Source organism: Athene noctua, chromosome 24 (assembly GCF_965140245.1).
Source record: "Athene noctua chromosome 24, bAthNoc1.hap1.1, whole genome shotgun sequence".
Taxonomy (NCBI): Eukaryota; Metazoa; Chordata; class Aves; order Strigiformes; family Strigidae; genus Athene; species Athene noctua.
Window position 1 is genome coordinate 1414977 of NC_134060.1, and position 25368 is coordinate 1440344.

The 25368-nt window shown below is 47.4% G+C and overlaps 1 protein-coding gene across 4 annotated transcripts; it reads left to right on the plus strand.

The window, feature by feature from the left end:
* Positions 1-310: 310 nt before the first annotated feature.
* CLSPN (claspin) lies at positions 311-17181 on the plus strand. 4 transcript variants are annotated; one of them, XR_012635126.1, is made up of 26 exons: positions 311-624; positions 1642-1771; positions 2284-2750; positions 3424-3591; positions 3942-4031; positions 4272-4344; positions 4896-5004; positions 5660-6216; positions 7218-7409; positions 8241-8419; positions 8947-9149; positions 9438-9502; positions 9903-10108; positions 10587-10747; positions 10844-11070; positions 11313-11427; positions 12125-12203; positions 12522-12613; positions 13229-13393; positions 13487-13608; positions 13816-13943; positions 14429-14534; positions 15220-15302; positions 15503-15664; positions 15874-16073; positions 16173-17181. XR_012635126.1 is itself a non-coding variant. In XM_074926263.1 (25 exons), the coding sequence occupies exons 1-25, from the start codon at positions 598-600 to the stop codon at positions 15985-15987; spliced, it is 4020 nt and encodes a 1339-aa protein (XP_074782364.1). In that variant the 5' UTR covers positions 311-597; the 3' UTR covers positions 15988-17181. The 4 variants fall into 4 exon arrangements, 3 of the variants coding, with proteins under 3 accessions (XP_074782364.1, XP_074782366.1, XP_074782365.1); XM_074926263.1 differs by having other exon boundaries at positions 15874-17181; XM_074926265.1 differs by having other exon boundaries at positions 11316-11427; positions 15874-17181.
* The last annotated feature ends 8187 nt before the right edge of the window (positions 17182-25368 follow it).

Here is a 25368-nt window from a genome sequence, read left to right on the forward strand (position 1 = left end):
CGTAGAGAAACACGCTGAGGTGTGAGGCTGCGCTCGGCCTCGTCTCTACTCACTGGTCCTGATCACAAAAGGCCTTTGTACTCCCACTGGCAAATGCCTGCAGCAGGTCTGTGGCCTCCACGGGTGATGCAGCACCAGACTCCGGAGGCAGGGCCGTGCTGTCCCTGAGGCCTCTTCGGGGACACGGCCCAGCCCGAGCTCTGAAGGGCCAGCGTACCTCCGGGGGCCGGGCCCGCAGACCCCTGCGGCACCCACGAGCCGCCCCGGCCGCGGGGCCCGGGCACAGGCCGCAGCCGGGCCCCGGCCCCTCAAGGCCGCCGCCGCGGCGCCTCGCCCTGCCAGCAGGGGGCGCGCTGCCACGGGGCGGCTCTGAAAGGCGCGCGGGTGGCCTGGAAACGCGAGCGATGATTGGGCCAGGCGGAGAGGGGCGGGGCCAGGCGGAAAAACCTCCCAATAAAGAGGCGAGAGGCGGGGCTTGGGGGCGATCCTGGGCAGCCGTTGGCTGTCTGCGGGGTTGGGCGGGGCTGCCGCAGCCCGCGAAGACTCGAAGCGGTTTCCCAGACGGTTGTGAGGCGGGAGCTGTGTCAGGCCGGGGCCATGGCGGCGGATGCGGCTCTCGCTGAGGTGGGTCCTGCCGCTCCGCATCGCCGGCTGCCTGCGGCCGCGGGGCTCCTCCGGCTGTGGCGCGGCGGAGGGACGGGCGGAGCCGCGAGGAGCAGTGAGGGAAGTGGCGGCGGCGGCGCCTCCTCGGCCGCTCTTACGCGCGGGCGGCACAGCGCCGCCACCGGGCTCGCTCCCCTCGCCGCAGACTACGCTTCCCGGCAGCTCGCCCTTCCGCCTTGCTGCCCGCGGTGCCTGCCGGGAAGGCTGCGCTCGGCCTATCCCCGCGATGCATGCTGGGGGGTGTGGGGACCGGCCGCGGCCGCGGGGCAGGCTGGGAAGGCGGTGCCGGGCGCGGGCAGGCGCGGGGCATGCCGGGAAGGGCGCCCTGGCCCATCGCCCGCCCGCGGCGGGTACCGGAGCGGCCTGGCCCCTCAGCCCCGGCCCATCGCCCGCCTGCTCCCTCTGCAGCGCTGCGCGGGGCTGTGACCCCCGCCGGGCCGCGGCCGGGCTGACCCGCTGCCCCTGCAGCGCTGCCGTGACCTGTGACGGCCCGGGGGGTGTCAGCCGCGAGGGGGGGTGCCTGGGGCACAGGAGGGGCCCTTCTGCTGCAGCGGGCCTGCCCGCCGGCCTTGGGCACCTTGTCGTGGAGGAGCCTTGCTGAAGAATCCCCTCAGGTGTCTGCTGGTCCCTGTTTAATTAATTTAGGTGAAATGTGGATGTGGGAGGACAAAGTTTTATTTTTCTCATTATCCTTTTTATTCTAAAAGTTTTGAATATCAGTGGAGATCAGGCAGTATGTTGATTCCCTTTTTTTTTTTCTTTTCTGTGTGCAAGCCCACCGTTAAATACTAATAAAATTGGATGTAGTGTACTATCCCTTCATGTAAATACTGAATAACTCCTAAAATGTAACGATAATGTACGTGTATGTAACTGCATGTAAAGGGTTAGCCAGGATTTTGGAATGAAGTTAGACATGAGTCACTGTGAAATAAATATCACTTACTATAGCAAGGAAAATTTTGTTTTGCTTTGTAGTTCCCGTTAGAAGACTTGAATTCAGACTTGCAGAAAGCCCCTGATAGTGACGCTGACAGCGGGCAGGGCAGCTGTGAAGCAGCCTCTCCAGGTCGCTGCAGCAAGGGGGTAGCGTCTCCTGATGACAGAGGTCTGTAAAATTTTTATGAATTGTGCCTGGTGCTTTTTTTTTAAGAAGTTGTTGCTTGACCTGTTGCAATCCAAACTGCCTTTTTTTTGCAGCTCGTTATGTAGGCAGATATCTGTAAATCTCTGAAAAGCATTTTTGGGGTACAGAAAGGGAAATAGTAAATGGGATGTGTCTTAATTGCTTATTTCATTTCTTTTTATGATTTGCTTAATCTATGTACTTAGTTATTGTGGGTTTTATACTATTTCAAATCACTTGGTGAAGGATTTTCAGCTTTGTTTCTTGTTTTTTTTTAAAGGTTAGGAACCTATAACATCAATTTGGGTCGGTTATATACTGCACTACAGGGAGAAGTGGATTTGGAAAACTTGAGTTCAAGCTGCTTTGCTGTAGATGTTGACATCTGTGAAACTTCACAGATGTGTAACTGTGTTTAACTGATTGATTGTTAATCAACTTGTGGAATTTTCCTCTCCGTAGCATGCAACATTTCTTTTAATATATTTTGTCAGATTCGGAGGAAGAGATTTTTGTACGTAAAAAAGCAAAAAGCAAGAAGGTACTTCAGGACAGTGAGAGCGAGGATGGAGAGGATGGTGGCTCTTTTATGCAAAACGATGCTCCAGGCGAAGACAAGGAAAATGGAGAGGAAAAAGAGAACGTCACTGCCCAGAGGGACAAGAAATCTCATCGGATTCGCCAAGGTCTGCTAGATAGTGATGACAGTGACACTGGTGACCGCTTGCAGATTGAAACCCTTGAAACAAGCAGAAAGTCTGGTTTGTCTGAGAATGAGCTGGAAGAGGAGAGACCCCTAAAGTCTGGGAAAAAGTACAGAAAACATAAACCACATAAACGTGATTTTGAAGAAGAGGTGGCAAAAAAAGCTGTAGGAAAATTAAGAAGAAGAAGAAAGGAGAAGGAGAGAACAACTGAGTCCATTAAACAGCTGAAAAAAGAAAAGAAGCCTAGAGCAGAGGTATATATTTTGGCAGAAAATCTCAGATGTTTTCTCAACTAAGTTAATTTTGTTTCTGCATTTGGCTGTCGCGTTTCAATGCTTCGGCACTGCCAGTGCCCGCATTCCTGCAGCAGAGGTGGGATCCGCGGAACACCGCCCGTGTCTGCACAGAAAGTACAGACCCTAGTGCTTGATTTCATGTCAGTGCGTGTCAGGCCAGGCAGAAATTGAGTTCTTTGGGTTCGTTGGGGGTTTGTTACAGCACAAACTGCTTTGATTTGGTATCCCAGCTTTTCTCTGCATTGCTGGGCTAGTTTCTGGAGGAAGCTTTGGGCTACTTTCAAATCGGAACTCGGGTCTAAAGACATGGCTGCTGGGGAAGTTGCTTATTGTTGCTATTTATGAAACGCAGATTTCAAGTGTTAATTTTTTCTCTCTGAGCCGTTTTGGTCATAAGTAACTGTTGAAGTTCCCTACTTATCGTAGACATGTGAATTACCTTATCAACTTTCCGATGCTGTGAAGTGAGTATGACTGGCTTACAGAGCACACAAGATGGTAGATTAAAGGCATGTACTTCTCCTAACGTCTTTCCTCAAGACCTTTTGACTGTAATCTTAAATTATTATGTCAAAGAACTGAAGGGGCCCTTCTGAAACAAATTACACAACTACTTTATTCTTATGGCAAGCAGGTAGATGGTGGTGAGAGGTATCCTTTTAATGACAGTGGATGTCTTCTGGATGACAAAGAACTTTTTGATAATGGCTTAGAAGAGGAAAATGATTACCCCCCAGAGGATGAAGAGTCGATAGAATCAATACGAGCAGCAGTGAAAAACAAAGTTAAAAAATATCAGGTAACATTTGATAGTGACACGGGATTATTGGTTATTAGTGGGTGGTATTGTACCTGGACATGTATTAAACTCTTTCTGACAGTGGTGCATTTCTGATATGACAGAGGAGAGAAGAGTCCCCTGCTTTTTGTTCTTAAAGATGGAGGGATGTTGTCCTGGGAAGTTATAACGCTTTAGTAGGAGCTTTGGAAATCTACCATAAGTATTAAGTGGGATTTGTGTTGGTTTATGAGAACACTTGCTGGTGTTGCTGACCAGTGACGATTCTGGACAATTATTTTTTACTTGTTTGCCCTTGGTAGTGCCTGTGTACCGAGACAAATTGATGAATCTCTTTTTATGCCCTGTAGAACAAAGAACGGTTTTCTCTGGATGAAGACTACAAACATGTATTTGATGATGAGAACGAGGAACCTGTATTAAAAGAACCAAAAAGGAAGGTGAAGTATTCTGCTTTCTAAAGCTCTCCACTGTTTGTTGTAGTGAGTCGAATATTTTTTTTGTATGCACACTGTCCAGTGTTCTTGTTGATTTTGCTATTTTTAGTCTTTTTATTTAACTGGCTGCTTTATTCTGACTCCCTTCTGTTTGAAAGGGAAAAATAAGCTATTTGGAAAGTATAGATGAAGTCCCATATTTTTGTTTTCTGACTTCAGAAGCCTTTCTTTTCTTTTCTTAAGGAACGGAAAGCAGCAAGGTTAAGTAAGGAAGCCATTAAACAACTACATAGCGAGACACAACGAATTATTAGAGGTAAAACTTAAATTATTTGTGTGTAGAGAGGTATAAACTATTAAGAAATTCAGGGGAGAAATTGAAAGAATTTACTTGAAAGGTTAGAGCCTTCTTTCACCTGGCATGAGTCATTTAGGATTGAGGCATGCAAGATCGTTTTTATTCAAGGACCTGTTAAAAGGCATCTTTGTAACTAATGAAGAAAAAAAATCATGGTGCAAACACTTGAGTCTGTAAACTTGTTGTGTAAAGTTAGTGCAATATTTAGAGAGTTTAACAAGCACGTAATAACATTGAAACTTGTCCTGCCGTTCTGATATTAACATCACAGTTAATTTCCTAATGAATCCATGGACATGTTGCACATTTGGTCTTCAAGACTGTTGCTGTTGGAACTCCTTCCCAACTGCAGTGTTTGCTGCTGTATTCAAGTTTAAACTGTGCTGTTTGTGCCTAGGCAGATGTCTTTGCTGCAAAATACTTGTGTCAAGCTTCTTTGAATCTCAGAGATATCGAATTAATGCCTTGGATAGTGTTTTAAATTTTCTCTCGCCTCCTTTCTCTGGTAGAATCGTCAGTGTCTCTCCCGTATCACGTGCCTGAGACCAAAAGCATTCATGATTTCTTCAAGCGTAGACCTCGACCACTCTGCCAAGGAAATGCCATGGCATTGCTCAAGTAAGGACTTAAACCCTCCTCGTATCTTTTCGTTAATTTTGAGGATATCCCAGCTTTGCTTTGGAGGATAACTGGACTTTTGCATGCTATAGGCGTTGTATGACATAAACACCTGCTCTGTGTACAGTCACAGCTTTTTTCTGGTTTAATTTTAGCAGTTGCTTTGACTGGAAAGTTCTGTTAGAAACTTTCTTAAGCTCCTTTAATTCTGTGGACCCTGGAAATTAGGAGTGTGTCACTTAACATAAAGCAATGCTGCACTCTTCGCAGTCGTACTGCTGAAGTGATCAGGGCCTAGTAGTTAACTCCAGATGAAGTAACATGCTCCTGCAAAGTTCCTTCAACGTGGTTTAGACTGGACCCCAACATTTTACTTGGGCTATTTCTTCTTTTTGGTAATGCGTGGTAAAATATTTAAGCTGCTGTACTCACAAAATCTCTCGGGAATTTTATACTGTGATAATGCAACTAGTACGAACTCTTTACACTTCCTTATCTTCTCAAAATGAAGTTTTCCAGACTTCCGTCCTTTACCTCTTCCCACACATTAATGACAATAATTAGTAAATGATTTCTTTCTCTCTGAGTTTGTTCTCAACCTCTTCTCCCCATTCGCAGTAGCCATGGGTGATACAGTTCTTTCTGCCTTTGTTAGGTCCACTAAATACCAGCTATCCCTAAATGAAGAATCTGCAGACACTAAGAACCTGAGCACAGATCGCAAAGATGGGCAAACAGAAGGTGATCAATCAGCAGCTAATGAACCAGAAACAAGCCTTGGCAGAGATGTTGATGTTACTGTGAAGAAGCCTCTCGGTGACGCAGGGAAGAGCTCGACAGAGGATTGTGCTGAAGAGCCCAGGCAGGACGGTGATGATTCTCCCCCAGTTAGGACTGTAACCGCTGATGGTAATACAGAACAACAGCAGGACTCTGACTTCCGAAACACTGACTGTACTGAACAAAGAGAGAATGAAATTCCTTTAGCAGTTGGAGGAGATGCCCTTGAGCAAAGAGGTGAAACGGCACCAGACGCACAGTGTGACAAAAGCAATCAACAAGTGGGGCCTGGACTGGCGGCACCGCTGGAAAAAGTGAGGAAGTCCAAGTTGGATAAACTTCGTGAACTGGGAGTAGACCTGTCCATCAAGCCAAGAATCTGCTCTGACAACGAATCCTTTATAAACCTCGATGAATCAGATTCAAATAAAGGTATTGCTTTTATTGTTGTTCCTGTCGTGCCTGTCCCCGTAAGCGGAGTTAATCCGACTTTAACTGGAAAATCTCTGAGAAACGCGTAGGTGATAGAACAGTCAGGCATGTTCACTTACCAGTACGGACTCTTTGCTTCATGTTGGGATCCCTTTTCTTTCAGCTGATGTTTAAAAGGGAAGTTCCCAGTCCTTAATAGTTGAAAGCTTGAAGGAATGCTCAGTTGTAACTATTTAACGATGAATGATTTATTTCCATTTTGCTACGGTGGATTATGTTGGTCCTTAAAGCAGATTGGAGTTCTTCTTCAAATTGATTCAAAACAAGGCATACAGTAATTATCTGGAAACAAAACTGGCCTGTAACTGATTTTGTTAGGAGGCGAGGCTGGATAACAAGCAAAAATTTACTTCTGCAGCAAGAATGTTTTGAATGTCTTTTAGGTACTGGAAGTTGAATGTCTATTCATCAATATTAAATAGTTGACCTTGTTTCAGGGAAAGATTGCAAATGATTAAGCAATTTTATAATTCCATTAAATCTATTATGTATTAGATCTTAGGAGCATGTCTGGATTGGATGGTAGTTCTGTGCGTGGAAGGAGCTGACCTCTGCCAAGAAACTGTTTTTGTCAGCTGTCAGTCTGGCTTTGGATGTCTGTGTTAACAGAAGTCTAGAATTGCCTGGTGGCTGGAAGGCTAGACTGGGAGTGAGCTGAGGTCTTGTGGATAAATAGTAGTCAGTGGGAAGGTAATTTATATCGGCCAATACTAAATTAAATACGTTACAGCAAAAATATTCTGTGATGGTTTATTGTTTATTAGTCAAATAGGATGGTTTGCAAATATTTTAATATTAAAGATTCAAGAGTTTGTAACTACCTTTGGAAAAAAAAAATTCTCAAGATCTGCTCTTGATGCAGCTTTAATCCTCACTGCTTTTAAATGCTATCAAATTAATTTAATTTGCATTTTGAAATTGAATTAACATGTATTTTAAAGAATTAGAAGCCTTGAAAGCACGTTTCTTGAAGCACACTCTTGGGACATCAAAATCCAAAGTTGAACGGACCATAAACATGAACATCATCCGTAAGGAGACCACAGCTGAGGGGAAGGAGGAGCTGAGAGCAGACGTGGTACCAGCAGTGTTGGCTGCAGAGAGCCTGGATGAAACAGTCCACACAAAGCCAGGTTGGTTTGGGAGGAGAAGTGATGATTGAATTGGAAAACACCTTGTCTTCTCTCCCTCATTGCCCCTTTCCCAGTGCTGCCCTGTGAAATTAGTATGTGTGTTCCCTCTAATGGATTAGCCCTGTTGTAAAAAAGAATCTTGACAGACCTCTTAAAGAGCACGGGCCAGTGTAGAACAGCCTCAGTCAGATCTTTGGTTCTCTGGATTTCTCCCCATCCGTACCAGAATTTTTATATAAACATATCTCCACGCTGTTGTGTTTCATCAGCCCTCTGACTCTCAGACTTCTTGCGAGCTGCTACTGTTTGTTAGATCTCTCATGCTTCCTTGTTTCTAAACTGCAGTTTTTAATAGAATTAGTATGTATTCGCAAACAAAACCGTGTGGAATGTGACTCTCCCATAGCATCCATTAAAAGAAATATATTTGGCCGGTTCTGTGGGCACACGTTATTTTTAGCTGCTCTTGATTATTTCGTGTGCTGGTGCACATCTGCCCGTGGCACTTGGATGCTCTTGTTCCCACAGGGAGCAGTGGAGAGACAGACCCTGTTCTCCTTCGGAGTGCTGCACCGGTGGCATTTCTGGCTAATGAGGAATGTTGGTAATCCTTGAGACTCTGTGGTTTCTCTAAATGGAGCTGAGCTTATTGAAACTAACTGCTCTAGCTCTTAGAGCCAGCAGGTCAACTCACAAAAACATATAAAAACAAGGAATTTGTTTAGTTCTCTTTTTATGCGTGTAGTTACATTGGGTTGCATGCTTCAGGGTGGTGAATTTAAGGATTCGCTGTGGTGCAGCTGATGATTTAATTTCTTCATTTCTGTCCAGGTGAAAAGCTGCAGGTGCTGAAGGCTAAACTCCAGGAGGCCATGAAACTCCGCAGGACCGAGGAGCGCCAGAAGCGGCAAGCGTTGTTTAAACTGGATAACGAGGAGATGCTGGAGGAAGAGGAGGAGGAAGAAGAGATGACAGATGAGTCTGAGGAAGAGGAGGAAGACAATCACGAGGTCTGTGTGCAACATTTTTACAGAACCTAGTCAGTTCTGGTGCCTCTCCCCAATGAGATGAGACTTTTGTGCACTATTAATACTAGGGAAATTGCCAAGAATTCTTCCTAGAAGCTAAAAACCTGCTACAGTTGGCATGTTCAGTGTTTGCATTGTCTCAAACTGAATTTATTTGTATTCTTTTACTTGTCTAAATAGTATTAAAAACAAATGTAAGCGTGCAGAAGATTCCGGTGCTGTTTTCATATATCCTTGGCTCATTGCTAGCCGGGGACAAACCTGCCTGATCTGGGGTACGATTTGCCATGGCCTTTCCTTTTTAAAAAGGATCAGAACAGCTTGGCTGTTTCAAGCACCTCTACGTCAGTTGTCTGAGTGGAATATTTGCATGTAAGAACTGTGATTGTCACTCAGCTTCATCCTCCATATGGTAAAATGTTTTCTTGAGAAGTACGCAAAAGGAAGTTGACAGATCAAAGCAATAACCACCGTATCTCTGCTATTTTGGGGTTTGGTTTTTTTTTTAGAATGTGGAATTTCTTCTTGGTGAAGCAGAGGAAGATAATGAAGATACGGAAGAGAAACATGTTGAAGATGGTGATAAAGAAACCGACAAAGAATCGATTGATGGAGAAAAGCTGGAAAAATCTGTGCACTGTGATTCTGTTCCCAAACCACCTTCCACAGAGTCTACATTGATGCTTTTTAAGGACAGCTCCTCAAAAATGGGGTAAATAAACCAAGCTTTAAAATTTTAAATTTGATCAATACACAGAGATGTTTGGACTTAAAGTACCTTTTATAGGTATTTTCTGTCTTATTCCAGTAGTTACATGCGAATTAATATATATTTTCTTTAAAAAACTTAATTGTTGTTTAGTGGAATAATCTGTTTTTTAATCACAACATACTAGATATATTTTTGTGTCTTACCTTGGTTTTTTGCAATTAGGTTTGACAGATAATAGCAATTTGTCTTGGATATATTGGCAAATACATTTTATTTGATGAATTGCAGGTATTCTCTTCCTGACGAGAAACTTGAGATGGAAGAAGTTGCAGACAAAGGTTCTACCAAGTTAGGTAAAGCACAACTATTATCATAGCTAGTGATTTTTTCACATGGCACATGTATAGGTTTTTGTTTCAGATTGGGTATTCAATATTTTTTGTTATTTCATCACCTGTATAGTTATGCAGTATGATTATAGAAGTTTAGACTGTTGGAAAAAAAATGGAGGGCTTGAAAAAACTCAGGGCAAATAAAGTTCAAAATTATATTGGAAAAAATAAAGAAACTGTCAGAAATCAATAAGGTGAAATTCAGTAAAAAAGTGTGATATGCTGGCTTGGTGAGGAAAGAAATCCATAAGCATTAAATAATGAATTTTTGGCAAGGTGTCAGTGTTACAGTACGGTATCTTGACGTTGTACTGGATCACAAAAAAAAGTTAAGCACTGTATTTTTATTTTTTTTTTCTAGAGGATGATGATTCATTTTCTCTACCAACACTAGCAAAAGAGAACAGCCATAACAGCAGCTTCGAGTTGATTGGCTCCATGATTCCATCGTATCAGCCCTGTAACAAGCAGGTGTCACGTGGAGGGAACTTTTTATCTGCAGCAGGAGGTTTCAGGTCACCTTCCCCAGGTTTTTTCAAAACAAGCTTTATCAGCTCTGCTTCCAAGGTGAGGTTCTCAGTCCTGTTCCTGTCATATATCAACACAGTGGGTAGTGAATAAATGTATTTTATCCTGACTGTCAGATCTATCAAAAAAATAATACCAGAAGGTGGCATCTAGCCAAATGCTTTTATATGTGTAAGATTTCAGAAAAGCAAACTCTTGGAGTTTAAAATGTCTCCACATTGGAACGGATGAAAATGATATTATAAAAATTTATATTCTAAAACATCAGAGAGGAGATGCTATCATCTGTGTTCTATAGTTAAAATATGTACTTAGTAAATACTTTTTGAAGTGTACTTACACGGGCTACACAACATCTGATGTCAGTGAACTCCTATGATTTATCAGAGCAGTGCAGACATGACTTCTGCATGGCATTAATTCTTTTAAATAGCTTAAATGTTTTATCCCATTCTTGCTTTCGGATTCCAGGCTTGCAAAACAAATATCTTACACGTTTTTGTATTCCTTTGACTAGAGCTCAGGAAAGACATCTGAGCCCTCTCTTCCCATAGAAGATTCCGAGGACCTGTATAATGCCTCTCCTGAGCCCAAGAGTTTATTTCCAGGGGCTGGGGAGTCACAGTTCCAATTCTCTCTGGAAGACGACACTCAGAGCCAGCTGCTTGATGCGGATGGGTAGGTGATAGGTGTAAAGGATGGTGGTTTGTGCCCTTTAACAGAAATCGGGCATACAGGCCAGCAAGATTTTTCTAACTATCAACTTCCTTTCAGGTTCTTAAATGTTGGACAACATAGGAATAAATACCAGCCCTCAAAGCATCAGCTGACTCTGGCCAGCATGGATGAGAACGCGATGGATGCCAATATGGATGAATTACTGGACCTGTGTTCTGGACAGTTTACCAGTCAGGCCGAACACGTGCCAAATCCCAGCAGCAACAAAAAGCAGAACATGGAAGAACTGCTCAATCTTTGTTCAGGAAAATTTGTGTCTCAGAGTACGTCCTGAATTCCGTTTCCAGCTTTGCTGGTGACTTGATTTATATGAATCATGAATTTATACTTTATGTGAAGGTGCCCTTTAGTTGTGGGCACTAGTGCAGAACGTGGAACTTCTGAGAGCTGTCACAATTTGCCAGCTTTGTGAGATTGTGCTAACTGGCATTTCTAGGATGCTCTCTGACATTTATTAGGCAGATACATTCTACTCTTAAAGCTGCCATCTTACTCCTTTTCATAGCAGGTTCCCCAACATGGGCATCTTCAGTGTCTTCCAAGGCAGAAAAAGACAGTGACATAGAAGACCCAATGGCAGAAGCTCTTGCGCTTTGTTCAGGCTCCTTCCCCACAGACAGGTTAGCACTGTTCTTCCTAAAATTACAAACACTTACAGTGATAGTTGTCTCACTCTTAGCATGCTTTTTTGTTTGACATCAGTTCAGAATGCTGCAAGCAGAGGTGTGGTCTGTTTTCGAGGTGAAAAGGAGGAATATTGCAAATTGCTCAGCAATCACTCTCTAAATCGGGAGCATATACTGTTTCCCACAGCTACCGTGAAGGGAATTTCTTCTTTATCTCTTACTGATAGTGAAAGAAGTGTTGAAGAACTTTAATCAGACTGAGAGAAGATTGTTAGAATGTAGGACGTTTGGGCTCTGTTCTGTTGCCAGACTACAGGAACCATAACCAAATGTATTTTTTCCATTGATTGAAATAGAAAGGTGTATGGCTGCCTGACAAAAGAATAATGAGGATTATCAAATGGAACTGTTAGGGGGATCCAAGAGGAATTCTAGAGGGAAACAAACTCAGAAATTAGTACATGTCCCATGGTTTCTGCAAGTGAAGACCTGCAGTCTTAAAATATCAGTGCCAATGGGGATTTGGGGCATTTAAAGGTAAATGCTGTTGAGAGACTGTAGCTCTGAGCACTCGCAGGTGATTGCCTGAGAGCAGCTGATGTGGGGGTTGAAATTTCGCCTTGAATTACTGTGAAGCCATTATTGGAGGTGAAATGAAAATGTATGTGTGTGTGTGTGTTTTATTTCCTAGGGAAGAGGAAGATGAGGAGGAGCAAGAACTTGGTGACTTTCAGCTTGTAACGGATGACAACGCCTTTGATAGTGAAGAGGTACGGACTGATGGAGCAAAGCAACTGCTGCAGCATTTGGACTAAGAGAATTCCATTTATCTACTTATTTTTTTAATATAACTATCAATGCAAAGTATCGCGACTTCCAGAACAAGCTACCGAAATGTTTTTAAGAGCAATGTCTGGATCATTTAGAATTTCTCCTTAATATTATGATATACCAGATAAAGCATAGCAAATCCTCTGAAAAATCTCTGGCGTTTTAGTCTCTGTGACTTGAAGAATAAAAGCAGCTGTCACTACAAAGCCATCCGCTTTCAGAAATTCCTTAATTTCTGGAAACTTTGTCTTTGACAGGATGAAAAAAGTGGAGATAGTGATGCTGAAGAAGCAGAAGTAAGTGATGAAGAAGAGCTGCTGAGACATAGACAGGGCTTGAAGAAAAAACTGTTAAGTACATCTTTTTTGTATCTTAATTGCCAGACAGAATAGAATATTAATAGCACCAGGAATTTACTCTATAATTCTTCCCTCCCAGCATTAGTAGCTGATGTTTATATGGCGTTGGCTCTGACTTTTTGTGCTTTGGTGCTGCCACGCTGCATGAGTTTAACTATGTTGCTGGTGGATTATAGAGGATTTCTGTTAAAATTTTCATTATAGATGGAAATCAGAAGGACACAATGAAAGCAACACAACATTCTTTTGACCAAAAAAAGCAGGATTCGAGGAGTGTTGCTGTCATTCCTCCCATCTTAAGATCTTTATTTGTTCTAGTTCGTAAAACATGTCGTTGGCAGTTATCGTTGCTGTCACATTTGGTAGGCAACGGGCCAGGAATCTGGTGGATGACAATAATCTGGGGTGTTGTGTGTTGGCAGGCTGTCTGTGGAAATGTGCAAGAACTCAAGTCTTAGTCTTTTAAAAAAACCAAAGATGAATCATAATTTCTCATTGAGGATATGTGTTAATTTTATGTCAAAACATAAATCTTGCTTTCAGAAGATTTGTGTGATGATTATTGGTCTACCAAACTGAAGGGTTTTTTTAATGTTCTTTTATAGAAAACTGCAGGATTTCTTGGAAGATGAGGCAGAGCTGTCAGGAAGTGATGTGGGAAGTGAGGAAGAATATGATGGTGAAGACCTGAACGAATATGAAGAGGAGATTATTGATGAGGAACTCCCTAATGAAGTGGAATTAGAAAACCAAGTACAGAAATTACACATGTCAGTGACGGTATTATCTGTATTTTTGTGTGTGGAGTCGCGGCTCTTGGATGTAATCTGGGCTAACCTCCTCCCTCTCGTCTGCACTGACAGGAAGGTGATGCTCGATGACGACAAGCGGCAGTTACGTTTGTACCAGGAGAGGTACCTGGCTGATGGTGACCTGCACAGTGATGGCCCTGGCAGGATGAGGAGGTTCAGATGGAAAAACATAGGTGCCTTTCTGATCCATAGTCAATAGATGATTGGAAAGAGAGTGCGTGGGTGTGAAATACCACTCAGTGTAAATATATAAATAAACTGGGCTGGGAGGGTTCTTTTTCTGGTGGGTTTTTTGTTTGTTTTGGATTGATTGTGGTGGTGGTTTTTACTAGTCTGCTTATTTTATGTCTCTCTTGGTAATTTTTTTTTTCTTTGTCTAGATTATGCTTCACAGACAGACTTGTTTCAGAAAGATTCAGATAATGATGATGAAAACGATCAGTTTGACGAGACAGAAGCAAAATGGAGGAAAGAGCGGTTTGAACGAGAGCAGTGGCTTCGTGAGCAGGTAACAGCTTCCAGAATGGCATCTGCTCAGTGTTTGTGCCGTTGCTAGATGTGAAATTGTTAGTTCCTCAAGTTAAACTCTGGAAGAAAGATCAGTCATATATGTATCTTTGTTTTTCATTGTGAATTCTGCTCTTTCTCTTCTACAATTATTGTACAGAAAGGGAAACTAATTCAGAAGGGAGAGGCAGAACAACTGTGTTCTGAAATAAGTCAGCTTCAAAGCTGGAATAAGTCTCTTATTAAACTTTTAGAAGTTTCAGTAGTAGGTCAGCTTTGTCAGCTGAATGGGATACTAGAGGTTTGCTGTTCATTAATAGAACTAGGATGAAAAGGAGTAATTGCAATAAACTTCTACGGTAGAAAGTAAATAAAAAAAATACAGTTTACATCATGAAAGACTTGGTCTACTTAAAATCCCGAATGAAATGTTCATTCTTAGTATGAACTTTTTCAATTTTACAAAGTGACTTCTCTCTGCTACAGAAGGAGAAAAATAAAGAGCAGGAGGAGGAGGAGGAAGAAATTGGTGAAGACAGCCAATTCATGAAACTAGCAAAAAAAGTAACGGCTAAGTCCCTACAGAAGAAAGGTAAGCTTGCTTCTGATTGAAGGGACAGTCAAGTAAGAGAAAGAAAGCTTAACTTCCAGTTGTCACTCGTGGTCTCCGGTGAAGCAGGCCACGAATCAGATAACTCCAGTGTCTGGGTTTCTTACACCAGTCTGAGCTCGTGTCTTCCAGAACTTGCAAAGCTAAAGCTATAAAATGATTGAAAATGTGGAACTGCAAGGTCGATCATAATTGTGTGTATTTACTTAATAAAATAGTATGCTGCTACTTGAAAAAAACATTGAGGAGTGGAAATAAATTCCTCTACGTCTTTTAGTCTTTTATTCTTCCTTCGCTTGCCTTTAAGTCGCAGAGAAGGAGACTGTAAGTGACATTCAGCCTAGCAGTTTCTCCAAATTATCTGTGACTTAAGAAAGTAAACATAGTGAAAGTAAACATAAGTTTTCCTTGGTTGTGTCAAAAACATGACTCCGAGTGTGCAAAGCTGTTTCAAACCCAAATTTTCCCTTCTAACTGATAGTACTAATTGCCAGTCCTCTATCCGTTGTACGGCTCAGAGTATAATTTGATGCAGATTCTCCCCCCCTCCCGTCCCCCCTGCAGCATTTACTGTCTGTTGTCAATTCTCAGTTCTTCAGTTTGATATAAAATTGTATTCCTTCAATTGAAGTTCAGAAATTGAGACTTCCCTCTCTGTCTCTGCTAGCCAGCCCAGCAGTAGTGGTACAAGACACCGCGCTGCTACCCAGGAACCCCTTTGAAACGTTCCGACCTGCCGGTGACATCCAGGTTGGTAACAGTTCTGAAAAATGCTATTTCCAAACTGTGCCCGTAGAGCACAGCAAAGCCAGCTGACCCCACATTCTGGCCACTTCTGGTTTGTATGGTAGTGAGTAACCTTTTAGTAGTTTCCTCTGTTAAGAGCAACCTACTAAAAGAGCTGTCTTGTTCGTGTGAGTGGTTTAACGTAGCATTTCTTTGTTCTTCAGATAAAAAATGGGTCTCTCTTGAACAGACCTAAAGCTGTCCTTCAGAAACTAGCAGCAATGTCAGACCTCAATCCAAACGCACCTCGAAATTCAAGGAATTTTGTCTTTCACACGCTTTCCCCAGACAAGAGTGAAGAGGCAAAGGAGAAATCAAAACTTCAGGTAAAGGTTTGTGTGGAGTGTGCTGCCAGTTGTGCAGATGCGTCAAACACAGCGGCAGTAAGCACTGCCGAGTAGTTAAGGTCATTGCTGTTCTAAATATTCTCTGTGACTTCCTCGTGCGTGCTTTCACACCAAATAATTCTTTGATAATTCAGAATTTAAACTTTTTGAAGAATTGTTATATTCTAATGTATCCTCCTCCCCTGTAGGTGAAGAAAAGAGGCTCTACTGCAGTAATAACGTCCCTGGCCAAACGGCCCAGGGTGGACAGCACAGAGGAAACCAGTCAAAGCCGAAGCATATTCCAGTACTTGGAGAGCTGAATAGTTCTGTTTAGGGCCAGAGGTTGCATCTTGTCTCTTTGCCGGTTGTGGTTTGTTTTGCAAATCTGCCAGCAGTCATCAGGAAGGTAAACAAATCACTGTGCATCCCCGTGCTGCCACTTGATTCACAAGTTCTGGTAATTTCCAGGCAATGGTCTTGTTTATTCCCCCTTGTTTTTTCTCAGTGCTCCGTGGCAAATGAGAGCCCCAAATCCATGCTTGGTCGGGAATGAAATGCTAACTTGGTCTTTCCCAGGCATTAAGGAAACTCACACTACTGTATACAGCCCTCACAGAATCTCACACGTTTCAGCGGTGTCAGTTCCATCTGAAAGTACCGTTGGTGGGACGAGAATGACACAGAAATGCTGTCGTCAGCCTAAAGCACAGATGAGGAGGGAGTGCTGCCGTTTGGGGTGAGCACTGTTCCCTGGGGCAGGACGCGTGGTGCTTACAGCTGCAGTACGAAGGCAGCTATGCCTTCCTCCAGTGTTTTATTTTCTCTAAGTATTTATTAGCTTGACATTTTAAGCAGCTCTAACTCATATTTGAAATGTATACTTTTAAAAAAGGTCCCAGGCTTTTATGAAGCAGTCTGATAAGGATTTCTTTCCAAGTTTTTATTCCTGTTTGTATTCTTACACGTGCATATGAATGTTTGTGTGCGGAGAGGAAAAGGAGGTGTGTTGGGGGGTATTTTATTTGCTTTTGTTGTAGAGAGTTGTTTGGTTTGGTTTGCCCACCTGAAGACTCTCTTAAATCATCCATTCCCTTGTTTTCATGCAAGCTGTGCTCATCTGAGAGAAACCATCCATTTTTGAACAGCTGCTAACGAAAGGCTTCTTCTAGAATGAGGAAACTGCGTAATAAGGAACCATCATTCACAACTATTCAAAATAGTGTGAAAGAAACTAGAATATACAGCACTTGTGGCATTCCTGATTACATGCTGAGGTAGAGACCAGCTAATGGTAAGACAGTGGCCTGGTCTGTAAAACTAAACATCTGTCTAGGACTCGATGTCACCTGCTTAAGTTGCTGACTGGAGAAATACCCTGAACTGTAAATTTTGTAACATCACAAGCATGCGCCTGGTGTGCTACATGTAAAATATTTTACTGTATATTATGTTTATAAAGATTATGGTACTAATTGGAGTGCAATTTTACAATAAAACGTGTTTTTAATTTTGGAGGCAGTTGGAATTAATTTACAGGACTTCATTTAGTTGTGTATACATGGAGGTTTTTTCCAAAATGTTTGTCTATCTCCTGGCTTTTTTTTTTTTCATTGCTGGTTTTCTTTTGTAGCCACAACTAAGCCCTTCACTAGGAACAGCTGCTGTAACGTTGGAATACAACAAAAACAACCCCTCCTATGTTTATTGGAGTGTAAATTCTCAAGTCCTCAAGTCTTCCACTTAGGTTTGCATAAAATTCTTGGCCCCAAGAATATTTCTTCTTACTGATTCAATGGTTTTGGTTTTGTTAGTTCCTAGACAAAACTTGCTGTATGGTTAGCTTGAGGCGTGCCTGTTCTGTTTCATTCTAGCAGTTCTAGTAATTAGTGTGCCTGGGTTTGGAGTGGGAGGTTTAGGGAAGAGGATGAAGGAGGAAAGGACATTTATCAGATGTTTCTTGAAGAACAGCATCACTGGAAGAAGACAGCTGAATATCCAGTTCATTCTCTATCGTGGTGTTTGCACTGATTTCCAAGTTGTGCTAATTCAAACCTTGACTGAAAAATTCTGCACCTTCTCTTAATTTTGCTAACGCTGCCTGCCACTAGAGAGCAGCAAGTGAATGCCCTTCCTCTAGCAAAAGGGGCCGGAAGAACGATTAAAGCTTAAACTATGCTCTGACTCAAGGGGAAATTCTTAGTGCTCCATGCTCCGTGGCATTGCAAAGGATTGAATTTATACAGACCTGTAATTGCTGCATTTTTGTGTTAGAAGGTAATAGCTTGAAGAGCACCTTTAGGGGGTTGGCTTTGCTCTAGGGGTCTTACTGGCCTTTCCTCAGCGTATGCTAGCCACAGCCACGGCATCTGTTTTGCTTTCCCTTTAGAATTTTCCCTTCAAAATATGTTTTCCTTGTTCCAGAGCCAAGAGCAGAAAAACACTTGGGCCTGAAGAGCTTAGAAATTGAAATACATAGAACAGGAAGATTTCTGGCTGCTGCTGCTCAGAGTAAAGGTTTCCCCCGCGACAACCTCTCAGGAGTTGGGGGGTTGTGAAACGCTGCTGGTAAGCACCTCCTCGCACCCCAGAAATTGCTGGCAGCCTCTTCCCACCCCCCTCAGCCCCCCGCCCCACCTCCTGTCTGGCACTTTAACTCCTCTCGGGCGTCTCATTTTCAAGTATCGATTCAGCTCGCCCCTCCTGGCACCTCCGTGTTGACGGCCAGCAACCCCCCCCAGCTGCTGCTGGAGCACTGTGGGGCTGCTGGGACCGGGGATTCACTGAGGGGAGGGGGCTGAGGGGGCTGTGGGGTCATCCGGGGCTGAGGGAGAAGAGTCCCCTCCGCTTCACTCGCTGCTTTTCCCCTCTCATCCTCTCCTGGGCAAGATCCGAGCAGCTGCAGCCGAGTCGGGGTTGGTGATGTTGGGTTTTGGCTTTCCCTGAGGTGCTCAAGCAGCTGCACCTTGGCAGGACGTCAGCTGGTAGTTTCCACTATCAAGTAACAACAACCTGTCTCTGTGCCTCAGTTTCCCTTCCCAAAGGAATAAAACCTTTGGGCTCTGAGCTCTGGAGAGTCTCGGTGAGGAGCACTGAGAAGTGTGTGAGATCACCTGCTGAGGCTGCGGGGAGAATGAGCTCCTGGGAACTGAAATGAGGGAAGAAATTTAAAGCAGAACTTCGAAGCAGAGGAAGGGCGGGCCTTGGGCCCGTGTTAAAGGTTAACATTGCAGACACGTTTATAATCAGAGCTTTCACCACCGCACGGCTCCTCGGGGGCTCGAGGCAGTCTCTGAATTATGTTTTCTTTTCCTTTTTTTTTTTTTTTTTCCCTTTTTGCCAAGAGACTGAAAGGGGGAGAGGAAAAAAAAAAAAAACTATTTGTTTGTCTTGTCTAATTTAATTTATGTTATTTATCAAATAGACAGGTTATTTGGGAAACCAGATGGACCCAGGCTAAAATCATCTGTATTTCCAACATGTGAAAAATTATGTCCGAGTGGACACATGAAAAGAAGCGTGCTGCATGTTTTGTGTGTGCTTAGCACGTGAGCTGCTGCACCTCATCTGTCCTGGACCTTTAATCAGTTGTCCCAGACCCAATATGAGGGTTAAAGGACAAAAAGACCCCCAGGCACCCACGCGAGTGCAGGCGGGGAGGGCGTCTTCTAGAGCAGCCGTGTCACAATTATTTACCCTCTCTGGCTCTCACCCTGCTCGTTAGCTGGTGCATCCGCTCTCCAGGAGTGATGGATGGGTGTGGGTTTGGGCCTCTGAAGATGTCTTTAGCTTGGTTTTCGGTTTAGCTGTGCTTGTTTTGGAAAGGAGCAGGTGATGTTTTCAGTATCTGCTGCTTTTCCTTGGTGTTCTCCGTTGTCAGAAAACGAAACAGAAGACTTTGTCTTCTGCAGCAGAAATAGGCAGGAAGGGCTATAGCTGGAGTAGATAAATACAGAAATAAAACACAAGAATACAGTAGAAACGAGAGCTGTCTGTTACTAACCGGCGTGTGCTTTCCTCCCTAAGAAGGAAAAGATAACAGCCGGGGGGGGACACAAACTCCAGGCTGCAGGAGTGATGGTGTCAAGGTGTCGCCTTGTGCAGGAAGGAGGGAGCTGGGGGGAGCTCCCCCTGCTCCCCCCCTACTGCTGCTCTGTTACCAGGAGCTGAGCCTGGAGCACCCCCCCAGGTCCCCCCCCAGCCCCAGGGCAGGAGCAGAGCCCTGTGGGGGGGCTCCTGGCTGGGCAGAGTCCGGCCAAGCTCATGACATGGAAAATAGCTGTGACACTTGCAGCGGGGCTGGGTTCGTGAGGTGACCTGTAAAGCAAAAGTTTCATTCTGTGTTAACTATTAGTCATTAATATTAATTATAACACTGCATGTGGTCTGTGTGGACAGATGTTCGGTCCTGGGGGGGGATTATTTTCTCTTGTATCATCCAGAAGCCGAATTTATGGCTAACTCCAGCTCTGCTTCTCCCGGCAGCAGAGATCTCAACCAGCTGTAATTAAGGAAAATGACATAAAAGATTTGCAGCGCAGGGGGGAGGGGTGAGAAGCAAATCTTACAGCTTTGCAAGAGATTAATTTTATTTTTAGCTTTTTTTTTTTTTTCCCCTCTGCTCCTCAAGGCTGTTTTCATGCAACATGCTTCCCTTACAGTGGCCCATTGATTTTCAATATTTGATGATGTTGGAGCAGGCGGGGAGGGAGGATCGGTCTCAGCTGCTTTTCCCTTAGGGAGGGGGCGAGAGGGGACACGCTCACGTGTGTCCTCACACCCCCTGAGCCCCCCCGCCCCTGCGCCCCCCCCCCTCTGCCCTGGGACCTGCTGGGCCGAGCCCCGGCGTCCTGCTGCATCCCGGCCAGGCTGGCTGTGGCCACCGTGCCCTGCCCCGAGGTCCCGGCCGGAGGTGGCCGCGGGCCAGCGCGGCAGCATCGCTCCGTGCTGCCTCATTTCCAGCCGCTGCGCTTTGGGGAGACTCATTTTTACGCGGGGAGGGTAATTAACCGCAGCGGCGCTGCCGCCACCTCCCCGGCAGCTCAGGACAGGCAGGGGTGGTGTTTCCACATTCTTGTTTAACACGAAGCCTGAAGGAGGGCTCTGAAAACCCCTCAACCTTTTGCAATTAAACACCAGATTAGGGGGTGGAAAATAAAAAAGTAATAAAAAAAAAAGGGGGCTCTTCCTTCCTCCCTCCTGCTCCCCAGCCCCGTGAGCCTGGATGGGTCGCAGGGGCCCGATCCTGCCCCGTGCCGGGGAACACAGCATGGCTTCTCCTGGCTTTTTCGTGGCAACGTGGTTCAGTGCCACTGCTCGAGGCTGCTGGGGGGGGCCCACTCGGTGACCCGCGCAGAGCTTTGGGCATCCAGACCCTTCCCCATCCCACCGCGGCCGCCCTCTCCCCCCGGCCCGGCCGCGCCTGCAGCCACCCCCACCACAGGCACTGCGCCCCCCCGCCCCGCTGATGTAAAGGAGATAATTAAAGCAACAGGCAATTATACCTGCCATGTGTTCCCTATTTTGCGTGACGTGAGGGCGACGCTCTCGGTACAAGCTCTGAGGCCGCCGGGGGATGATCTCAGAGGCAGAGCCGCTTTGGTGGCCCTCGCCCCACCTCCGGCCTCGCGGAGCCCGTGCCATCTCCCACGGGGGGGCTGACACGAGCCCCAGCTGTGACAACAGCTCCCACTGCCCTCACCCCCGTCCCCTTCTGCTGGGCAGGGAGAAAAAAGGAAGGAAGAAGAGATGAGACGGGGTCAACGCGGTTGGCAAAGACCCCGAACGTGTGCAGGGGGCAAAAGCGGGGCTGGAGGAGCGGGGTTGATGCTCGGGCCCCGAATCCTCCTGAGGGCTGGAGGGGTTGGGGTCTGGCCGTGGGGCTGGATCTTGGCCGTGGCTCCTGCTAAAAGCCTGGGAGTGACGCTGCTGGCGCCTCCAGCTGGAATGGAAACAGGAGATGTCAGAACAAACCCCGTCGGGGTCCTGGCCATGACCTCGCGTCCCCAAGACCTTGAGAAACCCTCAGGCAGTGCAGGAGGGTGCAGAGGGACCCCCAAGACCTCGGGAAACCCTCAGGGGCTGGCGGGTGAGCCAGGTGCCGGATCTGCTCCGTAGGGGATCAGCTTCGGCCCTGGCCCTGGGCTGCCTTGGCCCCAGGGTGTTTTTAGTTCGAAGGGCAGGAACTCGACAGCAAGATCCACCCCAAACTTCACCAAGTCCCCGTCCCCACTGCCAGATGCTGGCGAGCAGAGGGGGGGCACGTCCCCACACCCCGTGAGCCCGGCGCTCGCTGGGCTGCCAGGAGTCGCTAACGGGCTGGCGCGGGGCTGGGGGTGCTGGTGTGAGCCCCAGCCAGGCAGGGGGGGCCGAGCAGGAGGGGACGTCGCTCCCCACGGCCTCGGGGCTCTGGGGGTCGGGGCGGCAGAGCCGGTGTCGCTGGGAGCCGCACGCGCATCCTGCGAGGGGAAGAGTGTCGCTCCCAACATCTGCTCGGCGTTTGTTTGTCTTTCATTCCCATTCCTACCCTGCCTCCTCCCTCCTCTTTCATCCTTCCATCTGTACCGGCCTAAAAATAGGGCTCAAGCCTGACTTGATCTGCTCCTCGTCAGCCCTTCGTGACTTCGGTGAGATCCCGTCCGTGGCCCAGCGAGGAGGGGACGGCACCCGCTGGTGTCCCTCCCGTGTCCCTTCCCCGCCGCAGAGCGGTGAGGCCGAGCGGCCGTGCCGGGGTCCCTGCACCCCCTGATTTTTTGCCCCGCGTGAGCCAACAGACGCGCCCTGGCCCCGCACACGCCGGGACGGAGCCGGCTGGGGCCGGCGGCGGCCGCTCTCCCGCCACACACCCCGCCACGTGCTGCTGCCGTTCCCACGCTGAGCCCCGGCTTTGTCCGGCCGCTTCTCCCCGGTTCAGCCCATTCGCTTCGGATCTGCTTTGCGTGCGCTCCCCCCGTCCCCGCTCCATGAAGGTTTCTCATGTTCAGCGCCGGGCGCAGCTGGGGGGGGGCGGTGGCTGAGCCCCGTGTCCCCACCGTGTCCCTGCCAGCCTGGGGATGCTCGGCCACCCCCTGCCAGCCCGGGCTCCCCACCCCGGGGGGACGAGGGTCCCGTCCCGGGTTCAGCGTCCTTCGGTGGGGGCGGCAGCACCAAACGCTTCGTCCTGGGCATGGGGGGTGTCACACACCAAGCCCCGTGTCGGTCCCTACATCCGTGCCTGTGCGTGGCCCCAGGGCACAGGGAGCCATCGGCTGCTCCCCAGCTTTGCAGAGGTGCCCATGTGGCAGGGGAAGAGCAGAAGGGGTGTCCCCCAGCCCCTGGCTTGTGCACCCCCCCAAAAGTCGCCCAGGGCTGAGGGAGCGGGGCTGCAGGGACACCCTCACCACGTGGCTGGGGCTGCAGCGGGGCCTGGCGCTGCCACCTGGGCTGCTGTGGGGTCCCCGTGGGCTTCTCTGGGCTCCCCAGGGGCTACTTGGGGGTCCCCATGGGCTGCTTGGGGGTCCCTGTGCCTCCTGCTCCCCAGGTGGGCTCAGCCCCTGAGCCTCTCCCGGGCACGGAGCAGGGCGAGCATCGCTTTGGCACTTCCCCGCATCCCCCCCGCCGCCTTCCCCAAGTCACTATGAATAAATCATTGTTTTATTAAAGAGAAGCAGCTGCTTTTTTTCTTTTTTTTTCTTTTTTTTTTTCTTTTTGACACTCCATCCATACCCACGCGAGCCCTTTGGCACATGCTCGAACGCCAAAAGCCCCATTGAGGGCCCCTGAAGCATAGCAATTGATACACAGAGATCCCCAAATCCTATTCAGGACCCGCTTTTCTGCACGAGCAGCCTCTAAACAGCTAATTCACTGCTCTTTTTGTCGCCGGGGTTAAGTGGTTAAGTGTGTGTGGATCCCATAAAAGGCCTTTACTCCATGAAAAGCTATATTTACATTGTAATCACCAAAGAACTGTTTAGGCAGTCAATAGCGGGGATAGAAAGGGGCAGCGCTGGCGGGGGTACCCCCTCACCTCTCCCGCTGATCCCCCCGGAGCAGGATTTTTGTGGGATTACGTCCCCCCGCGCCAGCTGCCGGGGGGCCGCGGGAGCCGACGCTCTTTGTCTGGGCACGGAGCTGGGGACAGCCCGAGCACCCGACCCGCCGCGGCACCCAGCATCCTGCACCTCGGTGGCCCCCCAGGCAGGGACGGCACTGTGGGGTCCCCCCCCCGGTCCAGGGGCTGATCCTGCTCATCGGGGCCAGTAGCTCAGGGCAGGAGCTCCTCTCCCATGCGGGGGAACCGAGCCCCCATCACCCCATCAATAACTCACCTCTTGTCCGCGTCAGCCCGGGCCTCCCCGGTACCCCCGTGTGCGAAGCACAAGCTAAAATTATATCACTTTAACAAGATTAATTGAGCAGAGCGAAGAATGGCAAAAGCTAAATTAATTCACTGAGAGCAAGGCGAGGGCTTCCCTTTCCACCAGGAGCAATTTCCACGTAATCAATTAGATGATGCTCCAACTGATATCCCCGTCGGGGAACGCGCCTGCTCTCCCCACGCGGGTGTGAATATTCATAACGGCTCCACTTTAAGAGTAAATAGAGTAGAAATCCCACCGTGTCCCCCCCGCAACCCCCCCGGGGGATGCTGCATCCCACCAGGGACAGGGACAGGGATAGGGATGGGATGGGGATGGAGATGGAGATGGGATGGGATGGGATGGGATTGGGATGGGACGGATGGGAAGGGATGGGATGGGATTGGGATGGGATGGGATGGGATGGGGATGGAGATGGGATGGGATGGGATTGGGATGGGATGGGATGGGATGGGGATGAGATGGAGTGGGATGGGAAGGGATGGGATGGGATGGGATGGGATGGGGATGGAGATGGGATGGGATGGGATTGGGATGGGATGGGATGGGATGGGATGGGATGGGATGGGGATGAGATGGATGGGATGGGAAGGGATGGGATGGGATGGGATGGGGATGGAGATGGGATGGGATGGGATTGGGATGGGATAGGATGGGATGGGGATGAGATGGATGGGATGGGATTGGGATGGGATGGGATGGGGATGAGATGGATGGGATGGGATTGGGAAGGGATGGGATGGGATGGGATGGGATGGGATGGGGATGAGATGGATGGGATGGGAAGGGATGGGATGGGATGGGATGGGATGGGATGGGATGGGATGGAGTGGGATGGGATGGGATGGGGATGCTGCTGCTGCCAGCCATGTGCCAGCAGAGATCCCTGTTGGGAGCCGTTGCAAACCACGCTGGTCCCATTGCAAACTGGTCCCATTGCAAAGCCTGTGGGACACTGCCCCCGGCCACCGTGTGTGCCATTGGTGGGTGCTCCGTTCCCCCTGCCGTGTTTGTCTTGTCTGCTCCTGAAAAACGGAAATGAAAATGTTTTTATAGTTATCAATTACACACTCCGACTTTTTCTGGTGCCTAGTGTGAGCTTTATGATAGAACAATTTTTAAAGTGTTTTACTGCACCCTCCAGCCCTATGGAAATTGTAATTATGAGGCTGAACGGGCTGGTTAAGCAGAGGAGGTGATTTTCCCCAGTGGGCAAAGCCCCCACCATGGACGGGGCTCTTGGCTCCAGGATGGCCTGAAGGATAATTTTCCCCCACGACGAGCTGGGACGCGGGTGCCCGGAGCCCCGCGTGTCCCTGTGCCGAGCCTGCGGCCCCGACACCG

What these genes read in the sequence shown, in the direction of transcription:
- CLSPN (XM_074926263.1), top strand. Translation starts at nt 598, where the DNA reads ATGGCGGCGGATGCGGCTCTCGCTGAG. An exon ending in CGGATGCGGCTCTCGCTGAG is followed by an intron (nt 625 to 1,641) that starts GTGGGTCCTGCC and finishes TTTGCTTTGTAG; the next exon opens with TTCCCGTTAGAAGACTTGAA. An exon ending in TAAAAGAACCAAAAAGGAAG is followed by an intron (nt 4,032 to 4,271) that starts GTGAAGTATTCT and finishes TCTTTTCTTAAG; the next exon opens with GAACGGAAAGCAGCAAGGTT.